The sequence below is a fragment of the Peromyscus eremicus genome, chromosome 12 (assembly GCF_949786415.1).
Source record: "Peromyscus eremicus chromosome 12, PerEre_H2_v1, whole genome shotgun sequence".
NCBI lineage: Eukaryota > Metazoa > Chordata > Mammalia > Rodentia > Cricetidae > Peromyscus > Peromyscus eremicus.
The window spans coordinates 79,192,227-79,204,701 of NC_081428.1; the positions used below are offsets into that span (position 1 = coordinate 79,192,227).

Sequence of the window (12,475 nt, forward strand, 5' to 3'; positions counted from 1 at the left end):
CCAATCAGACCTACATGTGGCTTTGACACTGCCCAGGTCACTCTCTTCCACGGAAAGAGTTTTCTAAAACAAGAAGTTGACCATTCTTCATCCTTGCCTAAAACTCTTTAAGAACCCTGAAAGAATCTAAATAGTCACATACAACCCCCCACACCCTGAGATTTAAAACAACGTGTACTTTATGAACCTACATGACATCATTTGTTTTTCTGCACTGTGCCTGCTTGACTGTGGTACCATCTCTTCTGGGAAACTCCTCATACCCACAGAAGGGTTTAATTTTGTGCCAATTTATCTGGGTCTCTTACCCCCTTAACTATAAGCTTCTTCTATATACAAACTACTGTCTTAATCTTTTAGTCCCAATACCAGGCAACTACTGAACACGTCACTGGCACACACACCTGACAGATAAGAATGTCATACTGAGAAAAGATACTAAGCCACATAGCTAAACATAGATAAGAATTATGGGTTAATTTAAGTGTAAGAGTTAGCTAGTAATAAGCCTGGGGTATTGGCCGAGCATTTATAATTAATATAAGCCTCTGTGAGGTAATTGGGGAAGCAGCTGCCGGGTCTTTGGGAGTTGCTGGCAGGACAGAAACATCTATCTACGTATGGCACCCAAACGTTTGACAAAAAAATTCCACATAAAACCCGAGAAAGCTTTAAAAAAGGGATTCTAAACACACAAAAGAACAGAGTAAAGCATGGCTTCTTGGTAGTAGCATTTTCTTGGGTGGGCTCTGTTTGCTGGCAGTGAACAGAGGCACGGCTCCTTTAAGACATGGCTTCCTGGCTTGTGCTGGTGGCACACATGGCTCCTTTGGGAAGTCCTGCTACCAAATTCTTAGATGGAGCTTATAAGTAGCGAGTGGCACACTACTCGGTGGCAATATGAACCCAGAAACTCGAGTTAGGGTGGCAAGTGTGGCTCTTGCCAGTCCTCTGCCATGAAGCTAAGCTCTCACAGACCAAGGAGCTGGGTGGAGCCAGCCGCCAAAGCCACTGCTTTGGTCCAAGCCACGCCACTTAGCAGTTTAAAGACTCATGTGGTCAGCAAAAGATAAAGATATGCAGTAAAGACTGATTCAGACAAAAAAAAAATCTAAATGGTTTAGTGTGCTTGGGAGAAAGAAAAGAAACAGCATATACAGTTATAGATTTAAAACTACAGTTTTAAAATAATAAAGTCCTTAAAGGGGGAGTAAAGTAACATGAAAGAAAAAAGCCACCTAAAGATGGAAAATACACAGATACTGTGTATTTTGGATACTGTATCTGGATACTGTATATCTGGATACTGTATGTTATTGTGTTGTCTGAATTTTTTGACTGCTGAGGAAGAATCAATAGCTGCTAAGAGACTTTTGATTATACATGCTGCTGGATTAAACCAACCTATATATTTTGAAAATGTCTTGACTTCAAAATGGAAGTCAAAAGACATGGTACTTTGGAAAAGCAGTTCTGCTTTTATTTACATAGAAAATAAAAGGCTGTGGATTTGTTAAAAGTTAAAGAAAATCAGGTTTGATCAAGGAAGACCCCCTGAAATCCTGACTACAGGCATAAAATATAAACCAAAAAGAACTACAAGACATGTGATGTATATTTTACCTGCTCAAACATAAAACAAAAAAAATCATTTTCAGCTGATTTATGTACAATGCACAGTTTATACTTGTATTAATGCAGATATGTATGTTACCTTTAAAAGTTTGTATTTTCAGAGCAAGGGGACCAGACACCAGTGAGAACAGATGGCCTAGGTGATCCAGCATCTCAGAGTGCCTGTTACAGTCTCCTCAGAATTCTGCATCCACAACAGCTTCAAGGCTGCTGGCTGAGATGATCCAGCCTCACAGAATACTCCAGTCAAGATTTGATCATAATTCTAAACTTTTTCAGGGTCCCCCAGAGATCACCAGCGCCCCCAATCAGCAAGAAGTAGTCTAGAGAACTTATATCCCCAAAAGATGGATTATGGATGTTTATTATCATTAAGAGGGGTTGGTTACAAGTTGTTGCTGGTAATGGTCAGAAAAAACCTGAACTAAGGAGATTAGATTCAAAAATCTCTTTCTAAAAAGAGTGGGGGGTATGATATAGAAATGACAGGATAAAAGGGTAGATTATTGAATACACTCTTAAACCAAAAAAGCAACTACTAGTCTAAATATTTTACATTGGTATGAATTTTTGTATATTGATACAAATTTGAGGTTATTTTTGCTATACTGTATATATGTTTCTACTCTTGTTTAAGATATTTTTGTATATTGATACAAATTTGAGGTTATTTTTGTTAAAATCTACTGTATATAGGTTTCTACTCTTGTTTAAGATACTTTTGTATATTGATACAAATTTGAGGTTATTTTTGTTAAAATCTACTGTATCTATGTTTCTACTCTTGTTTGGAGTATTGTGCTTATACAGTTCATTTAAAAATATAATGTATAATTAAGAAATACAGATTAATAGTCAAACTTATAGTCATGTTAGATTTTCTAGGTATACAAAGATATATTTCAGATAGGTAGGTAATCTTCAAACACTTCAAAGACCTACAGAATATGGCATTTAAAGTGTTTTAATAACTTAGTCTTTTCATGACAGTGAGACACGTCTGTTCCTGGTATCACCAATACACTCCAGGAAAGATGATGGGCATTGAAGAAACTCCATAAGGAGTTTGCTTTCTTTATGGCAAAAGCTAGCCATGTGGGCAAACAAACCGCCCTTACCTCAATTGCTGACAGTTACTGTTCAAACTGGACCAGTAGGACACACAAAAAAGCGACTACCAAATTTTGCCAAGATGGGGTAGGGCAGTCCTTCAAAAATCCTGCTTCACAGATAAGTCTGTCAGATATTCTCGGCCTGTAGGCCAGGGATGGATGCCCCAACATTACAGAGGAACTTTGAGTGATTGTCCAGGCATCCAGCTGTTTCTGTCATTTCTTAGTTTTGGAAGTTGTTTGCTCTACACTTCCTGTTTACTCAGGATATTATATCCTTCTCAGGTCTCTGATGGAGTTGAAGACTAGATAGTTTAAGTTTTCCTTGTCACCAAATTCAGAAAAGACACTCACAAAAGAGGTGTAAAGTATATAAGGTTGAGAGACATAAAAAGATAGTTTTGGGTTGGTAATGCAAGTTAGGATAGAAAGTAAATTAGGTACAACACTTTGGACTCACCAGGATAGGATAGAAAATGGAGTATTTTCTCTAATTTTGCCAAACACAAATAGACTAGATATTGCAACTATAATTGTTATATGATAAATGTTTTTGTTGTATATAATCTTACTATGTTAAAGTTAAAACCACCTGTTTTTTATTTAGACAAAAAGAGGAAAATGCTGTGGAATATTCCTTTACACTGTGTGAATATATGTCACTGTGACTGGTTCAATAAACATGCTGACTGGCCAATAGCTGAACAGGATACAGTTAGGAGGGAAAGTCAAACTAAGTATGATGGGATGAGGAAGGGTGGAGTCAGAGGAGTTGCTGGCAAACGCAGAGAAGCAAGATGAGAATGCCATCCTGAGAAAAGGTGACTAAACATAGATAAGAATTATGGGATAATTTAAGTGTAAGAGTTAGCTAGTAATAAGCCTGAGGTATTGGCCGAACATTTATAATTAATATAAGCCTCTATGTGGTAATTTGGGAAGTGGCTGCCAGGTATTTGGAAGTTGCTGGTGGGAATGTCCATCTACACCTGACAAATGCCGCTATGTGAACAAATGAGTAATTCAATCATCAAATGGCACTTGATTTTCTATTGTTTTTTAAATGTCATTTTTAGGGAAAAAAAATAAAAGCAAAACATGCTATCAATCAGAGGTTCTCAAACTTGGTATGTATCAGAATTATCTGCAGAGCTTATTAAAACAGATTGCTCAGGAATATAACATAACAATGTGCATTTCTAACAAGCTCCCAAGTGATGCTGATGCCCCTGATCTGGAGACCAAGATTTGAGAACTTAGGAATTAATTAAATCACTACCAAATCTAGTTTGAGGGTTTAACTGAAGTCAGCTCACCAAAGAGGCAGACACAGAGCCTGCTCAGGACAGAAGAGAGAGATTTATTCGAAGTGGATTCCACTTATCTAGTGGAAGGCAGATGGACCATGGGAAAGAAGCTCAACATGTACTTGCTTGACTTGCAGTTTAAAAAATATTTACTCAGCCGGGCGGTGGTGGCGCATGCCTTTAATCCCAGCACTCGGGAGACAGAGCCAGGCGGATCTCTGTGAGTTCAAGGCCAGCCTGGGCTACCAAGTGAGTTCCAGGAGAGGCGCAAAACTACACAGAGAAACCCTGTCTCGAAAAACCAAAAAAAAAAAAAAAAAAAAAAAAAAAAAAAAAAAAATTTACTCAAGTCTTTCCACCACCCTGCTTCTCAAAGGGGTCTTATGGTGATATTTTATTTGTACTGAAATGTGATATTATTTGTATGTTAATAAATAAAGTTACCTGGGGGTCAGAGCTAATAGCAAGCCATAGCAGAAGTCTGGCAGTGGTAGCACATGCCCTTAATCCTGATCACATGACAGACAGATCTCTGTGTTTTCAAGGACACAGCCAGCATGGGGACACACGCCTTTAATCTCAATACCAACCATAGAGGTCTATATAGACAGGCAGTGACAAGGAGGTCATGTGGTTGGGTTTACAACCAATGAGAAGGCAGAACAGAAAGTCAATAAAAAGACAGACACACAAGAAGTAGACCTCTTTCTGAGGGGAAGGACGGCAGCGGCAGAAAGATCAAGAAGGCAGTTTTAAGTCTCAGCTCTTAGCTCTGCTCTGACCTCTTGGGCTTTTAACTCTGCATTTGGCTCTGTGTTTCTTATTTAATAAGACTGTTATATCTACAGGGTCTCACAATACAGTCGTGGAACTTGCTATGTAGACCAGGCTGGCTTCTACCTGCCTCTGCTTCCCAAGTTCTAACATTAAAGGCATGTATCACCATGCCCTGCTAAAAAATATTTAAACAGAGTAAAAACAAAACTATTTGGAATCTGAATGGGATATGCTTAAGATTTGCATTTATTTAGGTATATTCATTAGTATTTAGGTAAGTAAATACCTAAAACAGGCAGTATTGATATTTTTGTGCTGATCAACAAATGCTTTACTAACATAGGATCATGAAAGCAAAACCCTCTGTGTAGTTCTTTCCTGGGAGATGCCCTCCTAGGAAGGGATTCTGGCATGTCCTTGCAAAGTTTTCCAAAGCCCTCCCTGCTATGGTGGCCTGTCAGGGGCAGAAGGCTTGTACCTCAGTCAGGTCGCTGTTGGGGAGAATGGCCAAGTCAGGCCGCAGGCAGCAGCTATTCAGCACTGAGTTGTATCTGAAGGACACAAAGTGACAGAGAATCAGGGACTTGGTTACAAACAAAGCCCACCAGTGGGGACTGCTTTCTGTCACATACAGCCAAAGGAAAGATGACAGAAACCAAACATGTCTGTCTTACCTGTCTTCATCAAATTCCTTGCCAAAGAGAATGTTGTCTCTCAGAGTGGCATTGAGAATCCAAGCCTGCTGGGCCACATAAGCAAAGGTCCCACTGATTGCAATGCTGCCCTCCAGAAGTGTCATCTAGGGAGACAGACAGCATCCAGTAGTGAGTCCAAACACTGCCCTAAGCCAACGGACAGTACTTCACACTCTCAATGGTGACTAAAGGTTCTAAAGCTTTGGCCACTTCAGGATTTCTTTCAACTTACCTCCAAGACCACACACTGTTCTAAAGAAAGCTACAGCAACAAGGAAACAATCATCCTTACTTACGTGAGATAGCAACCCATGGCCGTTTCATACTAAGTTATTCACTACAAAAGTACAATTGCGCTGGCTAATCTTGGTTGTCAACTTGACCACATCTGGAATAACTAACACGCAAGCAGCTGGGCACACCTGTGAGGGATTTTCTTGATTGGAACATTTGCTACGGGAGGACCCACCCCATGCTGGGCACTCAAGCTGGGCAGCCCACATGAATGGACATGAAGAATGCAGCTTTGACTTTTTGCCTGCACTCTTGTTGGGAAGTCCATATCTCCCATTGCTGGGACACTCCTTCACTGGTATTAGAACCTATTTCTCTGAGATTCTAAACAGACAGAAAACGAGCTGGGACATCCAGCCTTCTGGACTGAATAATCACCAGATTCTTGGCCTTTCTTTTGGGGACAATCATTGTTGAACTAATAAGATCTCAGTCTGTAAGCTACTCTAATAAATCCCATGTGTGTATGTGTGTGTACATGTCACTGGCATACATACCTGAGAAATGTCACTATGTGAACAAATGAATAAATCAATCGTTAAATGGTACCTGGTTAGCTGTTGTATATATATATATATATATATATATATATATATATATATATATATATATATATATATATATATATATACTTCTTTACTGTCTGTTGTATATATCTATTCTCTCAGTTCTGTTCTTCTAGAGAACCAAAACTGATACAGACTGTGGTACCATGAATGATTCTAGAGAAACAGAACTATAAGGATGAATTTTTAAGTGCCTGGAGTAGGCTTTCCAACCACTCCAGGTATTGAAGCCTCCCCTAGAAGTATAGAAAGCACTAACGATCTATGCCGTGAACTAGTTGAAGAGCTTATCAAGATAAATACATCTGGTTATCCGGATTCACCTACTGTGAGGAGCAAGGAATTCAGTGAACCAACATACAACCCTCTTGATAATTTGTGGGGGAAGTTAGGAAAATCATGATGCTGGTCGTTTGCTTCTAGCATCTCTGGGTAAACTGACAAGGAAGAGAATGGCCTCAGTGATAGAATTAACCGACTTCTAGCATCTCTGGGTAAACTGACAAGGAAGAAAATGGCCTCAGTGATAGAATTAACCGACTTCTAGCATCTCTGGGTAAACTGACAAGGAAGAGAATGGCCTCAGTGATAGAATTAACCGACTTCTAGCATCTCTGGGTAAACTGACAAGAGAATGGCCTCAGTGATAGAATTAACCAACTTCTAGTATCTCTGGGTAAACTGACAAGGAAGAGAATGGCCTCAGTGATAGAATTAACCGACTTCTAGCATCTCAAGATGGTGCAATGGAAAAGAATGAACTCTCAAACAACCGACTGGCTCCAGATTCGAACCAACAGTCTAAAGGTTTCTAAGTGCACCCTGGAAGAGAATCAGAAGCCAGAGTTGTGAGAAATCAAACCATAACCTTTATTATAAGATTGACTAAATTATAATGAAATCCAAGCCTCAGAGTTGGAGGCTACCCATAGTTAAAGGGCACTGACTGGTAAGGAATGGGATCCCGTAACTTGGATAGAGATGTGTAGAGGGACCCTACTTAGGCTGAGAACTTTGAATCCTCAGGTTCTGAAGGATTTGTCTCACCTGAGGAAGCAGTCTCTCCACCCTCAGCAGAGGATGCATCCCCACCTCTACTGCAGAACTGGACTTCCCACCTCTGCCTGGGGAATTAATCCTTCATTGTCTGCAGAATGCCCAGCGACCTTCTCTGAAGGAGGTATCAGAGAAGTATAGAGGAGGTAGAAAATGTAGTCCATGAGGAGGTGCACTACACTACTGAAGAGTATGATGAATTTGTTAATTCATTCATTCAGAAGTCTGGGGAATACATGTGGGAATGGATTTTTAAGGGTGTGGGATAATGGTGGAACATAAAACTAGATCAGGTAGCGTTTATTCTAGGTTTGATAAGGGAGTTTAAAAAGGATGCCAAAAGTTCATTCAATTGGTTGCCTGAAGCATTTGTTGTAAGATGGCCTGTTGAAAAGGAGCTAGAGACGCAGAGATGCCTGACATCCCTTCACTTACTGCTGATGAAGGGATGTGAAGGCTCAGGAAATTGCAATGCTGGAGTTCTATGCTGTGTAAAACCTAATCCTCCACAATGGGAAGGCCCAGAAGGCATGCCCAGCTCTAATGCTATAGATACAAAATGCTGAGGGGGGTGTTAGGTCCAAAGTGCCCCCACAGCTGTGCTGGTGACAGGTGACAATGTCCAACAGACTTTGGCCAGGTAAACAGAGGAATTTCCCTTAAATCAACAGGAACCTTCCTTAATCTGCCCTCCAAGGTCAGCTACCTCAGATGAGGGCATCTAGCCCAAGGTCATATCAATCTGACAGCCTGTATCAGCAAAAAGACTCCCACCCTGCTGTCATAGAAAATCTGCTTTTCAGGCATTTTGCCCTTCTCTCTGTCACCTACCCCCACAGCCTTGGCAGTTTGACTCCCAATAAGCCTTTCTTTCTACCCATGGAGCGGTCTAGGTCAGCGGGCTCACGGTGCCCCTGCTTACGGGGGCATCTGCACACTTGAAGAGCTTTCTTACCACTGGTTTCTTTGTGGCACATTTTAGGATTGGAGAGGCTGCAGTTCAAATGGATGAGATGAATGCAACGGGCTGACTGGGCCAGGAGTAACAGGGGCCACCTGGCAACACTGAATCACCGGAGGTAAGGTGACTGTAGTTACCATAATGGCAGCCCAAGCAAAGCAATGTGCACAATAGCCTGACCTGTAATGGGCAGCACAGGCAAAGTGACTTTTATTGTGGCACTATTCGTATGGATTCCTCAGTCTCCAAGAAAGACATAGATATCATTATGTTTTTGTCTGATCTGCATAAGCAGAAAAATCCCCCAAACAAATAAAGCCTACATTTGATCATAGCAATAGGTAATCTCAGTCCATGGACCAATTTCCATGGTCCAAATTTGAGCCGGTTTGCAAACCCAGGACCCTGAGAATGAAGAACAGTCAGGTCTTTAATTGGTCAAGATCCTTGAGGAAGGACCTTGATGAAATACCCAAGAGTTTTGCTGTCAGACTTTCTCCCATCTTTCCCCAGAGGGACCTGTGGTCTTTTCCAAGGCAAACCATACACTGGGGGGAAAGAAATCGTCAGACTCTGCAGGCGTACTGGAAACCGGTTCTGACTGACACTGATTCTGAAAGACCACAAGAAACATTGTGGCCATCCAGTTTAAGTAAGGGCTTTGGAGGTTGGGGACTGATGGAATCTTGGCTAGTATCAGGGTTACAGTAGGACTAGTGGATCCCCAAACTCATCTTGTAGTTATTTCCCAGTCCTACAATGTGTGGTTGGGATAGGTACAATTAGAAATTGGCAGAATCCCCATAATTTTCTATGACCAATGGAGTGACAGCTATTCTGGTTGGAAAGGTCAAACGGCACATATTGGAGTTGCCTCAGCCAGGAACAGTGAACCCAAACCAACACTGCCCCCGTGGAGGAATGACAGAAAAGAGCCACCGTTAGAACTGAGGACGCAGGGGAGGGGCTCCCACATCTCCCTTTAGCATTCCTGTCTGCGTCATGCAGCAAACAGCTGGTCATGGGGAATGGCTGCTGACTTAATGAAAACTTAAGCAGTGCCCCCGATTGCTGCTGCTGGACCAGATGCGGCGTCCTTACCTGAGCAGATCAGCACATCTCCTGGTACTTGTATGTAGCTACTTGTCCAGCAAACACCCTTTTCTCTGTACCTGTCCATAGGACCACCAGAAGCAACTTGCTTTCAGTTGGCAACTGATATACTTCACAGTTTTACCTTAAGGGTAGATTAACTCTCCAGTCTGGTGTCATAACCTAGTTTGAAGGGATTTTGATCATCTGTCTCTTCCAGAAAATATCACATTGGTCCGCTGTACTGATGACATTATGCTGGTTGGACCAAGTGAGCAGGAGGGAGCAAACACTGTGGACTTACTGGAAACACATATGCACATCAGAAGATGGGAAATAAATCTAACCAAATTCAAAGGCCTTCTACCTCAGTGAAACTTCTAGGAGTACAGTCATGTGGAGCACGCAGAGATATTCCTTCTGGATGAAGGACAAGGTATTGCACCTGGCTCCTCCCACCACTAAGAAAAAAGCACAATGCTTAGTGGGTGTGGTGTTTTGGATGAGAATGACCCCAACAGGCCCACATGTTGGAAGACTTGGTTCCAGTTAGTGAAACTGTTTGGGAAGAATTAGAAGGTGTGGACTTGTTAGAGGTGATGTATTCCTGAAGGCAGGCTTGTTGGAGGTGATGTCACTGGAGGCAGGCTTGTTGGAGGTGGAGTCCCTGGAGGCAGGCTTGTTGGAGGTGGAGTCCCTGGAGGCAGGCTTGTTGGAGGTGATGTCACTGGAGGCAGGCTTGTTGGAGGTGGAGTCCCTGGAGGCAGGCTTGTTGGAGGTGGAGTCCCTGGAGGCAGGCTTGTTGGAGGTGATGTCACTGGAGGCAGGCTTGTTGGAGGTGGAGTCCCTGGAGGCAGGCTTGTTGGAGGTGGAGTCCCTCCTGGAGGCAGGCTTGTTGGAGGTGGAGTCCCTGGAGGCAGGCTTGTTGGAGGTGATGTCACTGGAGGCAGGCTTGTTGGAGGTGACGTCACTGGAGGCAGGCTTGTTGGAGGTGGAGTCCCTGGAGGCAGGCTTGTTGGAGGTGGAGTCCCTGGAGGCAGGCTTGTTGGAGGTGGAGTCACTAGAGGCAGGCTTTGGGGTTTCAAAGGCCCAGGACATTCCCAGCTAGCTCTCCCTGCCTCATGTTTGTAGATCAGGACATAAGCTCTCAGCTGCTGCTCCACCACCATACCTGTCCACCCACTGCCATGCTCCCTACCATGATGGTCATGGACTCATCCTCTGAAACTGTTGTGAGCCCCAATAAATTGTCTTCTGTGAGTTGTCTGGGTCATGCTGTCTCTTTACAGCAACAGAAAAGTAACTAAGACAGTGGACCTATTTGGATTTGGGGACAGCACATTCCTCACGTGGACGTTACTCTGGCTGGTATAGCAAATGACTCAGTAAGCTGCTAGCTTTGAGTGTCCTGGAACAGGAGAAGGCTCTTCAAATGGTCCAGGCTGCTGTGCAGGCTGCCCTACTGCATGGACCACGTGATCCGATGACCAGATGGTACCTGAGGTGTCAGTGACTGACAGGGATGCTGTTTAGAGCCTTTGGGAGGTCCCTGAAGGTGAATCACAGAGGAGCCCCTTGGTATTTTGGAGTAAGGCTCTACCATCACCTGTAGGTAACGTCTCCCTTGGAGAGACAGTCGTTGGCCTGCTATTAGGCCTTAGTAGAAAATGAACAATTGACAATGGACTACCACATTACTATGCTCCATTATGAGCAGGGTATTATCGGACCCACCAAGCTATGAAGTAGGACATGCACAGCAGCAATCCATTATCCAATGGAAGGGGAATATACATGATTGGGCCTGAGTGGGTCCTAAAAGCACAACCGAGTTACATGAAGAAGTTACCCAATTGCCTCTGGTTTCTATTCTTGTTACAATGCCACCTGCTCCCAAGTATGCACCTAGAGCTTCATGGGCTGTGCCTCATGATTGGTTGACATAGGAAGAGAAGATGGTGTACTGATGGGTCTGCACATTAGGCAAGCACCACTCAGAAGTGGACAGCTGCAGCATTACCACCTCTTTCTCCAACAACCCCAACAGACTCCAGTGAAGGGAAATCTTCACTGTGGACAGGACTTCAGGCAGTACACAGACTCCGGTGAAGGGAAATCTTTACTGTGGACAGGACTTCAGGCAGTACACATGGTTGTACATTTTGCTTTAAAGGAGAAATGGCCAGAAGTTTAATTTTCTATTCATGAGCTATATCCAATGGGCTGGCTGGCTGGTCAGGGACTTGGAAAGAGCATAATTGGAAAATGTTAAGAAAAATATTTGGGGAAGAAGTATGTGGACAGATCTCTCCAAATGAAAAAAAAGATGATACGTACGTCTCATGTAAATGCTAACCAAAACATGGTATCAGCAGAGGAGGAGTTCAATAATTAAGTGATAGGACAACCTGTCCTGTCAACAGTCAGCTTTTTCCCAGCCATCCTTGTCACTGCCTAATGGGTCCATGAACCAAGTGGACACAGCAGCAGCAATGGAGGCTATATGTGGTGGTTTGAATGAGAATGGCCCCCATAGGTTCATATGTGTGAATACTTGGTCCCTAGTTGGTGGAACTGTTTGGGAAGGATTAGGAGGTGTGGCCCTAATGAACATCATGGCTTTCCGCCTAGCAAGGCTGACCTGCCTACAGCTGCAGGTGAGTACCAGATCTGCCAGCAAGAGAGACCAACACTGAGCACCCCCAATATGGCACCATTCCCTGGGGTGACCAGCCAGGGACCTGGTAGCAGTTTGACTACACTGGACCTCTTCCTTTGAGGAAAGGGCAACACTTTGTCATTAACAGAACAGAAACTTATCCTGGATGCAGATTTGCCTTTCCTGCACATAATGCTCTGGCAAACCACTATCCATGGACGACACGATGCGTATCTACCACCACATACTCCACACAGCACCACTTCTGATGGAGGGACTCACCCCACAGCTGGGAGTAGGGCAGTGGGCCCAGGTCATGGA

General features: G+C 43.2%; 1 protein-coding gene across 2 annotated transcripts in view; it reads right to left on the reverse strand.

Annotated features, from left to right (window-relative positions):
* The window catches only part of Abcc5 (ATP binding cassette subfamily C member 5), a 97,537-nt gene that overhangs the window by 37,652 nt on the left and 47,410 nt on the right, over positions 1-12,475 (reverse strand). For both annotated transcript variants that reach the window (XM_059277828.1, XM_059277829.1), the window contains exons 13-14: positions 5,506-5,630; positions 5,310-5,382 (exon numbers count right to left, since the gene is read on the reverse strand). In XM_059277828.1, coding sequence (XP_059133811.1) covers positions 5,310-5,382; positions 5,506-5,630 — 198 coding nt within the window. The remainder of the gene's footprint in view (positions 1-5,309; positions 5,383-5,505; positions 5,631-12,475) is intronic.